Source organism: Triticum aestivum, chromosome 1A (assembly GCF_018294505.1).
Source record: "Triticum aestivum cultivar Chinese Spring chromosome 1A, IWGSC CS RefSeq v2.1, whole genome shotgun sequence".
In the NCBI taxonomy this organism is placed as follows: domain Eukaryota; kingdom Viridiplantae; phylum Streptophyta; class Magnoliopsida; order Poales; family Poaceae; genus Triticum; species Triticum aestivum.
Window position 1 is genome coordinate 464,444,754 of NC_057794.1, and position 16,289 is coordinate 464,461,042.

At 45.0% G+C, this 16,289-nt stretch overlaps 1 protein-coding gene and 1 long non-coding RNA gene across 2 annotated transcripts; both read right to left on the reverse strand.

Annotated features, from left to right (window-relative positions):
* Window positions 1-1,781: 1,781 nt before the first annotated feature.
* On the reverse strand, window positions 1,782-9,711 carry LOC123056900 (beta-galactosidase 7). Its single transcript, XM_044480129.1, has 19 exons — window positions 9,445-9,711; window positions 6,541-6,636; window positions 6,317-6,429; window positions 5,672-5,738; window positions 5,411-5,503; window positions 5,195-5,338; window positions 5,014-5,108; window positions 4,816-4,924; window positions 4,653-4,737; window positions 4,451-4,569; window positions 4,209-4,370; window positions 3,919-4,103; window positions 3,725-3,822; window positions 3,435-3,547; window positions 3,046-3,153; window positions 2,849-2,956; window positions 2,611-2,756; window positions 2,201-2,510; window positions 1,782-2,115 (listed from the first exon to the last, which is right to left on the reverse strand). Exons 1-19 carry the CDS (start codon window positions 9,655-9,657, stop codon window positions 2,005-2,007), a joined length of 2,475 nt encoding a protein of 824 aa, XP_044336064.1. The 5' UTR covers window positions 9,658-9,711; the 3' UTR covers window positions 1,782-2,004.
* Window positions 9,712-10,533: 822 nt separating this feature from the next.
* On the reverse strand, window positions 10,534-12,003 carry LOC123056908 (uncharacterized). Its single transcript, XR_006426784.1, has 2 exons — window positions 11,413-12,003; window positions 10,534-11,280 (listed from the first exon to the last, which is right to left on the reverse strand). It is a non-coding gene; the product is annotated as an uncharacterized lncRNA (long non-coding RNA).
* Between the last annotated feature and the right edge of the window lie 4,286 nt (window positions 12,004-16,289).

Genomic DNA, 16,289 nt, shown 5'->3' on the forward strand with positions numbered 1-16,289 from the left:
CAGGGCCGCCAATCCTCCACATGTGTGGTTTCCGGCAGGGGGACCCCCTCTCCCCCATGCTATTCGTCTTGGTGATCGACACCCTCAACAACCTGCTCGGCCGCGCCGTCGCCGGCGGCGTGCTTCAACGCCTTACCTCGCGCCACATGGCCTCAAGCATCTCGCTCTATGCCGACGACGTGGTCGTCTTCTGCCGGCCTGACAAGTAGGACCTCTCGGCCGTCCGCCGGCTGCTCACCCTCTTCGGCAATGTGTCTGGGATGTACACCAACTTCAAAAAGTGTGCGGCCTCCCCGATTCGGTGCACGCCTGAGGAACGTCTCGCCATCGCATCCCACTTCGCATGCCCCATCAAAGAGTTCCCCACTACATACCTCGGCCTCCCGCTCTCCATCCGCAAGGTCAGCACCGCTGCGCTGCAACCAATCATCATCAAGCTCGAGCGTAGGCTCTCCCCCTGGTGGGCATCTATGATGTCGCGTGGTGACCGCCTGGCGCTCTGTCGCCACGTGCTCGCGGCAATGCCGGTGCACACGCTGCTCGCCTTGGCCATCAACCCGACTGTCCTCAAGCAGATCAACCGCCTCCTCCGCTGCTTCCTTTGGCACGGACGCAAAGATGCTAGCAGTGGCCACTGCCTCGTCAACTGGCGCCGCGTCTGCCGTCCCGTCGCCCTGGGCGGCCTTGGCCTGCCGGACTTCCACCTTGCGGGCGTCGCTCTGTGCACCCGATGGCTATGGCTACAGAAGACGGACCCATCGCGCCCATGGCAGCACCTACACATCCCCCACTCCTCCGAGGTTCACGCTATCTTCCGGGCCTCCACTTGCTGGCACATTGGCGATGGGCGCAGCTGCAAGTTCTGGGAGGATCACTGGCTCGATGGCCGGTGCATCTCCGACATCGCGCCATTGGTCCAGCCAAGGTCTCCAAGCGGCGCCGCAAGTCTCTTTCCGTGCGTGATGGGTTGCACGAGCGCGCCTGGATCGCGGACATCCATGGGGCGCTGGGCATCGAGATGGCCACACAGTACATCACCCTCTGGCGTCGCCTGCGCCTTGTGACGCTCTCCGACGAGCCAGACAGGCTCTCCTGGCGCTGGACTAGCTCTGGCTCCTACTCCGCGAGTTCCTGCTACCAAGCCATGTTCTCTGGATCCATTCAAGACCCGCACTGGCGTCTCACCTGGCGTACCTGGGGTCCACTTCGCATCAAGCTATTCATGTGGCTTGCCCTGCTAGGCCGCTGCTGGACGGCTGATCGCCTCGCGCGCCATGGCCTGCCTCACGAGCCCCAATGCCTGCTCTGTGATCAAGAGCCCGAGACCATGCAACACTTGCTCGCAGGCTGCTCCTTCTCCCGCTAGGTTTGGCACGAGGTACTCTCCTGGTGTCGATCCACAGCCACGAACCCGAGCCACGACGACGAGTTTGCCGATTGGCTCGCCGCTGCCATCGCCGACTCTCCGTGCTGTCTTCGACGCGGGCTCGCCTCCATCTCCATCCTCACTGCCTGGTGGCTCTGGAAGCACCGCAACGGCTGCACCTTCGACGGCGATCGACGCTCAGTTTGCCGCGCCGTCAACGAGATCAGAGATGAGGCAAGGCTATGGGCACGTGCGGGCGCCACGCACTTGGCGCAGATCATCCCGGAGACATAGAATTCGGCTAGCGATGGTGGCCGTCGCACCACCTCTGCTTGCGTCCTGGGCTATCCTACCATGCCATCCCTGTGTACATGTTGGCTAGCCTCTCCCCTTGTAATCCTTGAGAAACCTTGTATGATCTCTCTCTACCTATCAATGCAATGATACGCAAGCCTTTTGCGTATTCGCGAAAAAAAATAATGTATCTGTTGGTTTGGGGTGAATTACATATACATCTATCGGATTGTTTGGATTAAAGCAATGGATCTGTATAACCTACCCTCAATCTGTCCAATTCTTGCTTTCTGCTGATTTAGCGGCCATTAACCTTACTTCCTTTAATGTGTGTATGTATGGTATCATCTGCAATTCGCAACAACTAGAAGGGATTTTTGGATCCCAGGGCACGGATCACCACCAAACCTGGCAGGAGATACCGGAATAGAGCAACCCCTTTTACCTATGCAAGCCTGAAAGAACAGAATAAATAGTTGGATGTTGTTAATAAGGGAGCAGATTGTAACATTAGTTCATCATATTGGTTATAGATATTACCTGTTTTACAACGGATTCAGACAGCGTGGCATGGCAACTTCCAGTTGAAAATGTTGTGCAGTCGCCTGCAGGATTCCCATAACTCGCAAACTCAATTGCTGAGATGTGTTTTCCCCTTTGGCACCGTAAATGTACTTCCGGACCCTTTCCTTGCGTATGGAGAGCCGGCGACGAAAGCTCATTCACATTGCCACACACTGTTGTGATGGACACTGTGTTCAACGTTATCTCCAGCGGATTGCCTCCGATTTCCTCAACAAGAACAAGGAGGTTGTCTATAGGTTTCAGGAAGTGCTGTGGAATGTGATACCTTCATAGTTCAGAAATGCAATGTCAGTCGTGTATGGTTGGTCACAGGGGAGATGAGAGTTTGAGAAAGGAGGCTGAGAGTTGGAGCTAGCTAGGCTTACAGGGATTGAGAGGGCTGTCCACTTGGGGCCTTAAAGGAGACCCAGTACCGTCCAATGCTCTCCCCGTTGACCCATACTTCTCCCTTGCCCATACTAGTGAGGTTCAGTGCCACCACATCGTTGCCCACTGGTGCGGCGAATGTTGTCTGGGTCACACAACAAATGGTGCAATGTATAGTATACTGTTGTAAAGAGTGGGCATTTAGCACAAGATGATGAGCTAGTTGGTTTTATCTACCTTGTACCAAGTAAGTGGATGATATGTCAAATTGTTGATCTCTGTCCATTCAACACTGCTTGCTTCTTCTTGCGTGTAGATTCTTTTCCCTTCTCCATATAAGCCAACCTGCGATTAGTCTGTCAGATCAAATTCGAGAGTTGTATATTCATCTCTATCTCATGTTCCAAATTAGCAATTAGTTGACTTGGAATTACCTGGTACCCCCATAGTTCGTTGTTGAGGAGATATAGTGGTTGTTGTCCTTGCTGTATGCTCACTTTGCGAATTCCAAAGCTTCTTCTTTCCATGTGAGCACCAGAGTCCTTCCAATTAAAAGAGTGCAATTATGATAAAATGGCTAGTTGATACACTTCTAGAACTATGTATGCTTGAAATTTGTTGTACTCAAGCTCCAGTATAACTACGCTTAACACATTTGCTCCTTTTACGCAACCAAGAGAATAAGCATATTTCTGGTACATTGGCAGTTCGGGACCATATTGTGATAAAAGGACCCATTTTTAGGAAATCGTGGTTCCCCTCTATTACTTTCTTTTATTTATAAAAAAATTTATATTACCGGGGCAGCTCATAGGAACTATACCGGTGATCCAACCATTACACTTAGCAATGATATTGTGTTCTGCCCCTCCTTTAGAGAAATATTCGTGTTGAGAATTATGTTGCCAGGTCCATCATGACTCCCATGCACACTCCCTGATAGACATGAGTGAAGTGCGATTAGCAATAACATAACTCATCAGTTGTAGATTGATTTAGAAGATAGCATAATCTGAACAGTGTATATGATGAATATTGTACATTTGTTGTTGCTTTCCACAAAATTATATATGAAGCTTGATAAAATCATAATTTATCTACTAGGATACTGACCTACGTATTCAGTGTTGACAAAGGCATGCAATACATGTGCTCGTGACTCAACATTAAGAAGCACAAGCTGGCCATCATCGCTTGGTCTATATTCGTAGCTGCATTTAAGAAATACAGTTAGCATGGTGATTTAAAATAATTAAATAAGTAAATACAAATGATGAACAAAAACACCTTTGAGGAAATTTTCTTACCTGACAATGTACCAGAGATAATCTGTCTCATCTTTAGTCATTGAGAGATGTTCAAAGAGTTGGTTTCCAGTGTATGCAGCCTTGCTTATATCTTCAGGAATTGGTTCTTTAAATGCCTTCCATCTATGAATATCGTTAGTAGACTCTACTGCTTTGGCTGTTCTTGACCCATACTGAGCATTTACCTGTGATAGAAATTAATAGTGAAATATCATAACAAGAGGTTATGGCATTTGCCTGTGATGAAAACGGCTGGGTCCTGAAGGAATATATGTCAATAGGTCACATACCTTGGCTGTTTCAAATACCACTGTCCTGCACTCTGATAGAATACTGATGGATTTGGGTGCCAGTTGGAAAGGTATATTACGGAATACTACTGTTGGTGACTGATGCTTATCAAAGTTGACCAAGAAAGCCACACACTTCAATTCTGTTTCGAAGATATGTGCCTGGAGTACGTCATAAATCATGCTTATGTTGCTAGAATATATTGAATAAACTGATATTGTTTTGTGCTGTGTTATTTTACCTCTTGTTCTTGACCTAATGAAAAATTGGAGTATGTTCCGAACAGTAATGGTTCTGAAGATAGATTTACTGCAGCATGCAGTTCCCTGAGATGGCCCCATGTAGGTCGCCATATTAGACCTGGATACAGCAAAACTAAGTCTGTTAGTTACTGTTATATTTAAATCCTTCTACTATGCCTTTACTCTCGTTGAAGTATTTACCGTATTCATCTAGAGGAGCTCCATCATAGTAACTTGTTGTTACATATGAAGAGGCAAACCTACCAAAGTTTGTTCCTCCATGGTACTGTGTCATAACCAACAAGAGAGAATTTAGAATTGATTATGCTGGGAAACTTTTGAAGTGTTTTTACGAAGTCTGTACCATGTAGTAGCTCACAAAGCTTCCTTTCTTTCTTGCTATGAAAAGTGCAACTGCAAAGGCAATATCTTCTGTAGATCTCAACTTTGTATCATTACCATATATAGGGTAGCTGAACACATTAAGAATTGACCATCAGACTTTTCTTTCCATCAGAATGAGAAGGTCCAAAACCAAGTGAGCTGTGAGATTGCAACATACCGAGTTGTCCAATTTTCTGTCCACAATGCAGGCTTGCTAGGTGAGTTTGGTCCTACAAATGTTTCTCCACAGATGAGCCCGTTGCAGGTATTAATCTAGTCATGAACTTACTGTCAAACTGATAGGAATTATTGGCTAATGAGGTGCAATCAGGTGAAACAATGTAATAATGGAAACTGACAATTGGGTCTGGGGCATCGTTTTGCTTGCACATCATCCATGGAACACCTGTCTGGAGACCTACAGCCATTTCAGCTGCCCAACGGACATAACGCGGGCCACCTGAGCCAAATGCAGGCTCAACCATCTGGTACTCATTCTCAATCTGTGTTTCAACTTATTTAGTTACATAATGAAGAACTTAACACAACCACTAATTCAAGTTAATTTTCCTAACCTGGGAAATGATGATTGGGCCTCCTTGTGGGTAATACAGCCCTTCCTTTTTCATCATGTTTACTATCTGTGTGACAAATCGTTGCATATGTTGCTGCGTGGACAAAAACATATAATTTACCATGTTAAAGATAACCAGACTGAAATCATGTTAGTAGTGTTTCTGTAGGATTCTGCAAAACGAAAACTCTGAAATCACCAGTCACAGTTCAGAGTTTTTCATGTTACAGATTCTTAGAATGCCATCTGAAAGATTATTTACCTTGAAGGGTTCATTGTCTGTTCGGAAGGTGATGTTTGGAACATCATGTAGCCAAAATGGAAACCCTCTGCATGAACACAAGATACCCAGCATTTGTTCAGGTACTACTTCCTCCGTCCCATAATGTAAGATCTTTTTTAACACTAGTGTAGTGTCAAAAAACGTCCTACATTTTAGGACGGAGGGAGTACTTTTTATCCACTTAGGTATGTGCACTTGTATGAAACAGTTTAGTCGTAGAGTTGTATTCCGTACAACATTTCAAAAGGGAAGATGCTCATCTATGGTAGCAACTGCATGCATGCAATGCACATTTTTCTCTTCACAGAAAAAGGTACTCCCTCCGTAAACTAATGTAAGAGTGTTTAGATTACTATTTTAGTGATCTAAACGCTCTTATATTAGTTTACAGAGGGAATATTAAGCATCTTTTTTGCAACTATGAGGCAACGATACTGAAACTTGGAGTAATAAAGGGGCAGTTAACATAGAAGTGATTAGGAGTGAGTCAGTTCTGCAAACAGCCATTGGATTCAGATTTATAAAATTGAATAAACATCTGCGGACAGTTCAGATGAAGGTATCCCAGCTTAACCCGTATCTCTATTAGTAGTAAAGATATAGATATAAAATATGTATCCATACCCGTATTTCCATTCTGCCTCTATAAAGGGTCCAATCCTGAGGCTTACATAGAGCCCTTGAGCTTGAATTTCTCTGATGAACTTCACGAGATCGTATCTTCCCTCAAAGTTATACTGGTGCGATGATATAAGTGAAACATATATCAGTAATAAACGACTCATTTACTAAATATGTTTCCCTTTGACAGACAATCTATGCATATTTTGAATTGAAAAGACACCTACCTGGCCCTGGACAGGCTCGTGAACATTCCAAAAGACATATGTTTGTATGACATCGAGGCCACCCTTCCTGGCGCTCGCTATGAGTTTTGGCCACATCTGTCAATTGAAATACGCACAAACTGATTTGGTGATGAATCAGAAGAAGTAGCTCATTAGAGAATTGCACCAAGCTAGGAAGCAGTATAGAAGTTCAGTTCAAACGTTGCCTAATATTTGACCCTTGTCTTATGTCTAGAAGAGGATCGACATTTTTTCTACTTGACAGTTACTTTGAAGAGTTGCCTCCCTCCCCTCTACTTGCGCAATTGTGCGGTCCATTTATTGCCTAGTACCCCTGGACTATGACGTATGCCTCAAATTTTTACCAGTGGCCTTTTAGCTGTGCAAGTTTGATATTGTTTTATCAAGGGGAATTATACTTGTATAAAGCGAGTAGTGTTTTGTTGAGGGTGTCAGAGGTAGATAAATGACAGCCGGGGTAGGTAAAACAAATATTGCAGTATGTCATAGTTGGATGGAATGTGGTACTTGGTAATTGTGGGTATCTCTATCTTGATTCTCTAGCTGCCAAAATATTGGTCCATTTTTAACCGAGAGTAGCTTCTTTCAGAAAAGTGCCATCGTCCTGAACTCCTGATGACGTGCGCGGGGCAGGAAGGCGGGCAAAGGTTTTTTTTTTTTTGTGTGTGTGTGTGTGTGAGGGCCGACAATGGGCAAAGATCCTCGTGGTTTTTATGCTGGGCCATGTAAGCCATATTGGGCCGAGAAAGGCAAGCCTACGAGAACAAGAGCCCATGAAATGAAGTCCTAACTCTGAACCAAGTTGGGCTTTAGGCCCGTCGTACTTAGGCTACTGACCTGCGTGCAACGGAGGCAAATCCACCAGGAGTTCAAATTCAATTCTAAAAAAAAAGGAGTTCAAATTCTTTTTTTAACCCACCAGGGGTTCAAATTCTATAGGAGACAGATCCCAGGCGAGAGCTGATCCTCTCTGAACAAAACAAAAAAGAGATTTTCCCTAAAAAACTGAAAAGAGTTTCGCTATGCAATCCTCGTGACCTCCATATCGGTCAAATAAAAATTAGACAACCGAAGTACTGTAAAAAGAAACTAGACAATTGGACTCCCGTTATACCATTGAAAAACTACACCATGATCAAATCAGGAGGGTGAAAGCTTTTGCAAAATGTACCCAACGACCAAAGCCCTGCTGGACAATTACCTCAGGGGTGCTTCTAGTGTAGTGCATCTCCCCGGAGAACAAAACCCTCCTTGTGCCATTCAGCACCAAAGCCCTGCCATCATACCTGACCTCCTTTCCCTCCCCTCCCCGCCAGCCTCCCACCACCGCGGTAGTACACACGCACACTATCAGCATGGCGACCACCATTGCGAGGGCCATGACTCGCGATGTTGTCGGTCGCTAGCTGATAGTTGGCGAATTTTCCTAAGTTTCCTTGAGGGTTCTCCTCAACTTGGTTACGATATATATTTATGGAGGCGACATGTGCATGCTTGGCAAGTATTTGCGCAGGTGGCTGAAAAAGGAAACGTGTGCTGGCCATGGGCTGCAATGCACGCCCGGTAGTAAAGTTTGTCTTGTCTTTTTGCTTGTTTATTTGGAGTATAGTAAATCGGTAATGAAGCCTTAATTGCTCTAGAAATACCCATGCACGAGTAAAATCTCTTCAATAGATTTCTCTCGTACTGAGTTAATGCATGCTCATAATTCTACTCCAAAGAAATGGATGCATGATCTGTATAGTTTCTGCGAAAATCCCACACGATCAGGATTAATTGAGGTGAAATATAAATTGCTTTATTCGGTCCTCTCGAATCTGTTGTTTTGGGCATGAGAATGATCTTCGAAACGTGATCTTGACAATTAATTTCTGTCACATTGGCGCATTATTTTTAAATGAAATAAAATCATATACTGAGAAAATACTTTTCAAGACAAGATCTTGCATGATTTTCAAGAATCCAATCCAAGTATTATTTTTTAATAAAGATATGGTTTTTGGCGATTTTTCCAATAATAAAGATATTGATGGTCAAATTTTCAGAACGACAGCTTCTACAAGATTGGAGAGGAAGAAACCAAGCTGTGTGGAATCACTCCACTCTGTAGAAACCTGACGTATTTAGGTGGGATGCGTCCGTAGTAAAGCTGTTTTGAGCAGCGAAGAGACGTCGTCGTCTACAACTCTACATGCTCCAATGCATCAGCCAAAACAATGAAATAAAAAGGACCCAACAGCGTGTCTGTGCATGGCGCGCATCAGCAATCACAAAACAGCGTGTGCTTTCCTGCGCGTTCAGTTCATTTAGATGGGATTATTTTTTCGAAACGGCCTAGATGGAATTATGGAAACCGCATGCGGCATCAGTTACGTATATGCGACGGCGACGCAGCTCCTGGGTGCGTGTACCCCCGGAGCTGATGCATTGGAGCATGTAGGTGGCAAGCCATTCGTGTTGGAAATGAATAAGGTGGTGACCAAGGAGGGTGGAGCAGAGCAGAGCACCGCCGCACGAATTTACCACAACCGATATTCATTCATCAGTCTCCCACTTTGCGGTGGTCACCAATCAATGGCAGCCGCCGCCCGCCGGTAGCCGCTCTTCCTTGGCAGTTGCCGGAAGACGCTACGGAGTATACGCCGTCGTTTGGACAAGTGTTTTCACTGGTTACACCGTCCCATAGCCATAGGACATCATATGCCCGAGCATGGCATTAGTAGGCGTCGCATTGGCAGTTTAGCACAGGGTGGTGTGGTGGCTCGATGGGCAAACCAGAACCGGTGATTGATTCTACGCTAAGTGGATTGCTAAAACTCAATCAAGAAGGTAAACAAAAACGCGGAGCAGAAACGGCATCAGAATGCAGAAGGAAGTGGTTACCTCGGGCGTGCTTCTGGTGTAGTGCATCTCCCCGGAGAAGAGCATCCTCCTCGTGCCGTCCACGACCAGGGCCCTGCCGTCGTAGGTGACCTCTCCTCGCGCCGCATCGCCTCCTCCCTCCTCCACCCGCCGCCCGTCTCCTGCCGCAGCCGACGCGCACGCCGCTGTCAGCACGATGAGCGCAACGGCGACCACCGCGCCAACTGCGTACATAACTCTGGCCTCGCAGTCGCAGCTCGCTTAGCCAGGCAAAACGCCTAGGACCCGAGAGAGTGTACTATATAGTGCATGCGATGGCAAGGAAGACAAGCTATCTCCTGCCGTTGCCTTGCTGGGGCTCTCTTTGCCTGTTTCTTGGGGCAAAACGTCATGGATTCATGGGTTGCTTGCCACATTTTGATGAGGAGCAGTGGTAGTAGGGCACTAGACGCATGCGGGAGGGTTTGGTGAACTGAAAAAGGCGTGATCACTTTCCACGGTTTTAGCGTTTCACATGGTCCAGGATCCCTGCAGGTACCGACCTTCACCCCATTGATCAGTGCTTTCCAGAAAAACCGGTGCCGTATGTTACAGTTCACAGCCCATTATTTGTAACGTGCATCCGGTAGTACATCCGATAGACCAAAGTTTACCGTGAAAGTCTTTGCCAGCAAATGGGCAACCGACTTACCAGGACAGTAGGTCGCCACGCACGTTAATTCGACTTTCAGTTCGGACATGTGTCCACCTTGCCACAGCAAAGGAAAACCTTTTTACGGTGACCATCATTGATCAGTGATGGTGGAGATGAGAATTGTGCCGTGCCTTGCCCTTTCCGTTCAAGCAAGATCGACTTGGGGGTCCTCCAACGAGGCAGCGGCAGCGCAGAGAACGGTACGTGACAAGCTGCGTAATGTAGCTCGAAATGTGCACGCAAGGTGCTCATGCTTGTCATGGTTATCTTGCTTCTGTGATAGAAGTGGAACCGCAAGTTGGCAAGCCATTTAGTGGGTCGCACAAGCTAGCTGGAATATCTTAATTTTTTCACGAATACACAAAGCTTTGCGTATCATTTCATTGATAGAAAAAGTTAAGAGTGAGAACAAGAAGTGATACAAAACGCATGCCACGAACGCAGAAGGTGTGAGCATGGTGCCAGTAGCAGAGGGACAAGTAATGCCCGGCCCAAAACAGAGAAAATAACATGGCAAAACTTGCCTCCTAGGGAAGCAGCCCGACCCAAAACAAACCATGACGACCAACTTCTCTAGATCCTGTTAGGATTTAATTAATCCTATTAATTCCTGCTTTTTCTAATCGAGGCGGTTGTCTCGTGTTCCTTCGGACGCACCCTTTTAAGGGCTATATATATGTGTGTAATTCCATCATCAATGAGAACAACGATTCACTTTTACTTCTCTGTCTTCCTCTCTCTCTCGTTTCTTTTCAACACGTTATCAGCACGCTCTCGGCAGAGCGGCTACCGGCCTCATGGGGCGACACAGAACGGGGAAGACCGAGGCCGGCGACGTCTCGAAGAGCAGCAGCGACGCTCCCCGGCAGACGACGCGGCCCTCGTCTTGCATCTGGCGCAGATCGGCAGGCCTCGGCCAGTCCTCCACAGCGATGCCCTTGGTCCCGTGATCCCGTCGCTACCCCCGGCGAGGCCCTTCCCACGCGCGGGGCCCGCCTTACTCGGGGGCGGCCACGGCCATGACCAATCCCGGTGCGGCGCGCAGCCCCGCATCAACGGCAGTGCCTGCGACCGGCCCTCCACCTCGACTCCATGCCACGACGCCCCCCAGCAACTCCAGTGATTTTCAACTCGAACGAGGAAAATCCAAAGGGGAAGAAGAACTGAATCGGAGTCAAGCACCACGCAAACATCAGCGTCTTCGTCTAATAAACAAGCTGCTACTTTACTAATTTCGTTCCTGGCTACAAAATAATTGCTTTCCCATGAACAGGAAGCCATCAAGCAAGTCTTACCCGGGCGAGGCCCCATGCCTGGTGCTCGAGTCCACTGCCAACGGCAGCGGTCGGCGTCGCCTTGGCGCACGACGTCGGAGGCGGCTCCCTGCGGGGCAGCGCCCTCCGGCGCGCGGCACCCAGCCTGGTGATGCATCTCGTCCCTCCAACGCTAGGCACGACGACGCTCCCATCGGCGCGGCTCCAATCGACGGAACCTGCGCATGGCGGTGCCCGCGACCACGGCTTATGGCACACGCCGCTGCACCCTCGATCTGTAGAGAGGCGCGGAGCAGTGGACCATGGCGCGGATGTAGGGCTTCAACTCCCCGACGAGCGGCGCCCTCCGGCGTGGCTGCTCGGGGCCACGGCCCCTCCCGTGAAGGAGATGGGACGGCCAGATAGCGATGCCCTCAGGCGCGCGCGACGTGGCCTGGCCCTCCAGCGCGGTACCCTCTGCGGCGTCGACAGAGCGGTTCCGTATATACTGGCGATGCGGCGCTGCTAGCGCATGGCACGGCGGCGCACAGTGCGAGCGTCTCCCGGCGGTAGCGGTTATCAGGGACTGCACGAGAAAAAAAAGAGAACCTTATCTCTTCGGCAGTTTTCACTTCAGACCTTGTGGTTTCCTATAATCACAAATGACTGCCTACAATTCTCTCACGCATGATAGCCTATTTTTCTGTTTGAGTTTTAACATTTCAGAAAATATATGGTTATTGTATGTGGCATGTTCAATGTGTTTGCTTTTTAGCAATTCCTATAACATGTTCCATTAGTACAATGACATTGTTTTGCGATTGAGATTAAGTTTTCTCGCACAACATTTGCGATTGAGAAATTTTCTTTTTCTCGCAAAAAAAATCTCATTGCGGTCGAGATCAGTTTTCTCTCGAAAAATATTAATTCACTCTGCTGAATTATCTTGCAATTTGATATAAGATCTCATTTAATTTGATATCTATACAATTCAAGTTTTTCGCTTGAGGATCAAGTTTGCAACATCATTATTATTCATTACATTTAGTATTTTTCTATTGAGTACCAAGATGTATTCCAGATCTTAAGTTGATGTAATACATTTCCACGTTTATCACCTGTTGAGATTAATTACGTCCATTTGCAATAGAGATTTTTAAAGAACCAATATGGTATATAGAAACTGTTTCTTCGTTGAGTACGAGGTATTCCGGAATATTTCTATGATATATATATTTCCATGTTCGCCACATGTCGAGATTAATACGTCTATTTGCAATTGAGATTTCAATTTCTTGCAAATATGGATGCAAAATTCAAAGTGATTACTTCAAATTGATGTATTGGGATCACAAGGTAGTGTGTAGATCTACTGCTTTGCAGATTATCACCACTACTCTTTAAGCCAATATTTTGTCATTTGACATTATGATTGCTTTACAAAGTGCTCTCCCATATATTTTTACTAAGTCGTGACATAAGGCATTAGGAGTGAGTATCTACTGATTTCATCAGATTATACTCTCTAATGCTGCGAGATCTACTCCAGTTTGGAGATTATCTTCAAGGTGTCATAATTAGCAATTTGAGATTCACACTAATGGTTTCAAGCCAACTTCTTGAAACTATATCAATTTTGCAAATTTCATTACAACATTAACCATGATGGTCTTTAATTTACTTGTTGTAAATTAATTATCTCTGGTAACCGATGACTAGAGATTTTGAGGCATTCGCCCTCAATGGCCACCACTGCCCTATCTGGGCCATGGACATCATGATCGCTCTTGTGTCTCGTGGGATAATGTGTGCAATCCTGGATTCACCTCTAGTCAGGATCACACCGCTGACAGAAAAATGGTGTCTTATACATTATAAGGCATTAGATTCAAATCTCACCATCTGGTTATTCTGTATCAGCAATTCTTAGGACACAATGAACTCAAGGGAAAAGGTTTGAAGATCATTTCAACCTTCAACCCGACATCACCAGTGATGACGGGATCCTATGGACACGGAGAATATGTGGTTGAATATGACTCAACTAACACGTTTGAAGACATTGTTTAGTCTCTCAATCTCCCGAGTGCTCAACATAATTTATGTCCATTTACGATGTTCTAATAAGAACATAAGTATTGTTGTCCTCATATATTGTATATCACAATATATTGTATCAGCACTTCGGTACAAGTACATTTGTATGTATTCTATATATCTGAGTGATTTTCATATTGAGAATCATCATGTCTATATATCGATTTCTACGAGGGTCAATCTGATGAAAGATGATATGTGCCTTGTGGACATATGCAGCATGAACTCTATACTCAGGGAAGTGAAATTTTTTCCACTCTCATTGAGAGATAGGAGATATTTTAAAATTGCTAGACGTGATGAGGTATTTACTGACTCAACTCGAGTCATATTTACTGTCCCTGTGGGTACTCGAGTAACGTTAGGATACTTTATTGCTTCCAGGTTTAGCTCGTACCCTACTAAACTATATAGGTATCCGTCAAAATAGTTTCCATAGCGAAACTTATGATGATAACAAAGAGAAATATCTTCTATTTACCATATGTAACGGATATGGCAAGCACATTCTCTATGTATCATTGGCATTGCACTACACATACTACAAAACCCGTAGCACATGTTGTGTACGAGATAGTTTTCCAGAGTGTCTTTTGCATGAAAAACTTGGCATTCCTGCTTTGATCATCATTGACATTGGGTTGAAACTAAAACTATCAGCAATTTCACTGGTTTATGATTATTATGATGCTAAATTCTAATAACATTTGGATTTTATGTGCACTACAAGTGACACAGGGAAGCTAATTTTAAGGCTCACACACCTTAAAGTCTACGCTGAACCACTCAGACTCCTTGAATGCATCAAGTCGAGGTAAGTGGCTCTTCCCAGCCATTGAGTAGACTATTCAGGTATTCCATGGTTCTAAAAGACATATCTACATGATGGTCTTAAGTGTGTACTTTATTCACATGAACCATTGGCCATTATCCTGACATCGATTTCAAGAAAATCGAATAGATAACATTGCAAAATTCTACTTGAGGGCCTTCTCTATGGCTTTTGGATTGAAGTTTAGCAATTTGTCCTAATGTCTAGACACAAAATGGTTTGGTAGAATACTATCCAAAGAGTTAAGCTCATTGAATTATCTTTACTTTTGAATTGCAACTTACCAACTTTACGTTGGAGTCGTGCAGTTTTACACACTCATGACAGAACTGCATAATATTATTCCCCTCTATCTTTGATATGTGGATATCTACCAAGTATTTCCTATCTGCGGTAATTCGGTTGCATACCAATATCATCACCCGGCATACATCATTGGCCCCTCATCATATAGTTGGAATCTATGTGAGGAATAATTGTATTTCCGTCAATACCTCAAGCCCCTCGCATGGGGAGTTATTCAAGGCCAGTATGCTGATTCAATGAGGATCAACTTCCAGGCATTAGGGGGAGATTTCAAGTACCATAAAGAATTCCAGGAAATTAGTGGAATGCTCAACACATTTCTGCCTCAAATCCACGTACTCAAAGATCTGAACCATGCATTTAGAAGATTTGCAACACGTTGCAAATAACCTGCCAGATTCATTTACTGACTATAAAGGTGTCACACAATCCTACAATCCTACAAAAGTATGCCTGAAAGAGTGGAGGTACCAGCAAAATCCACTCCACTCCCCGTTTAACGCAACAGGGGGAGATGTATGACAGAAATACATCAGGATTCAGCTTCTCGCAAGTAAGGATATCAAGGCCTATGAATCAGTAAATGCAAGTCAACTTCACGTTGATAGACACCTAATGGGTAGTATACACCCAGTGGACGGGAAACCTCCACCAACCCAAGTCATAGTGCACACAATGACCGGGTCATCGGAATACCCGACTCAGACGCATTGGGAAATCGCGAGCAGTCACCGTGGGTAACGATATTTCCATCAACTCTATATTGATATATAGATTCTGGAGAAACATATAACCAAAAGTCTACAATTGTCGACATACATTTATCAACTAGATTGCAAAACCTTTCGAATGATTCAGATCTAAAGACCATGGCCATGGCAAAGTGTGAACAACACTCAGACTGAACTCAAGCAAAGGTTATAATCTAGATAGAAATGATCTTGCTCAATAATGGGAAGGTATTCATAAGCAATACCTACACCAGTTTTCTTTCGGAAACAGAATTGAGAACAACGAGGTGGTGAAACAAAGAGCAAGTATTGTAGCACTAGGGTTCATGCAGATACCCAACTATTCTCTAGACGTGGAATCTCATTCTGATAACTTATATCATTGGCAGTACAAAATCATCTATCTCTGCAGTTGATAGATGTAGTGATTACATATCCATGTGGATCACTAGATTCAAACATATATGATTGATTCCCGATGGAACCTCAATTCTGAATCGAAATACAAAATGCAACATACATTGTGTAAAACTAGTAAGTCACCATACGACTTATTGTGGTCGGTACATATGGTACAACCGATGTAGTGAGTTCCTTATACAAAAGGATTACTCCTGCAAAGATGATTATCCATGTTTGTATGTCTGCAATGACGACACATGTAATCATCTAATGACGGAGTTTAAATGAAGGATTTGGGTAAACCAAAACACCGCTCGTTACGACAACTTGAGCACCTTCATTCATACATTATGGTATACTATGTTGTCTATATTCAAAATATATTGGAGAAATTCATTGTGGACAAATATTATTCATGTTGGAAATATGCCCTAGAGGCAATAATAAATTGGTTATTATTATATTTCCTTGTTCATGATAACCGTTTATTATCCATGCTATAATTGTATTGATAGGAAACTCAGATACATGTGTGGATACATAGACAACAC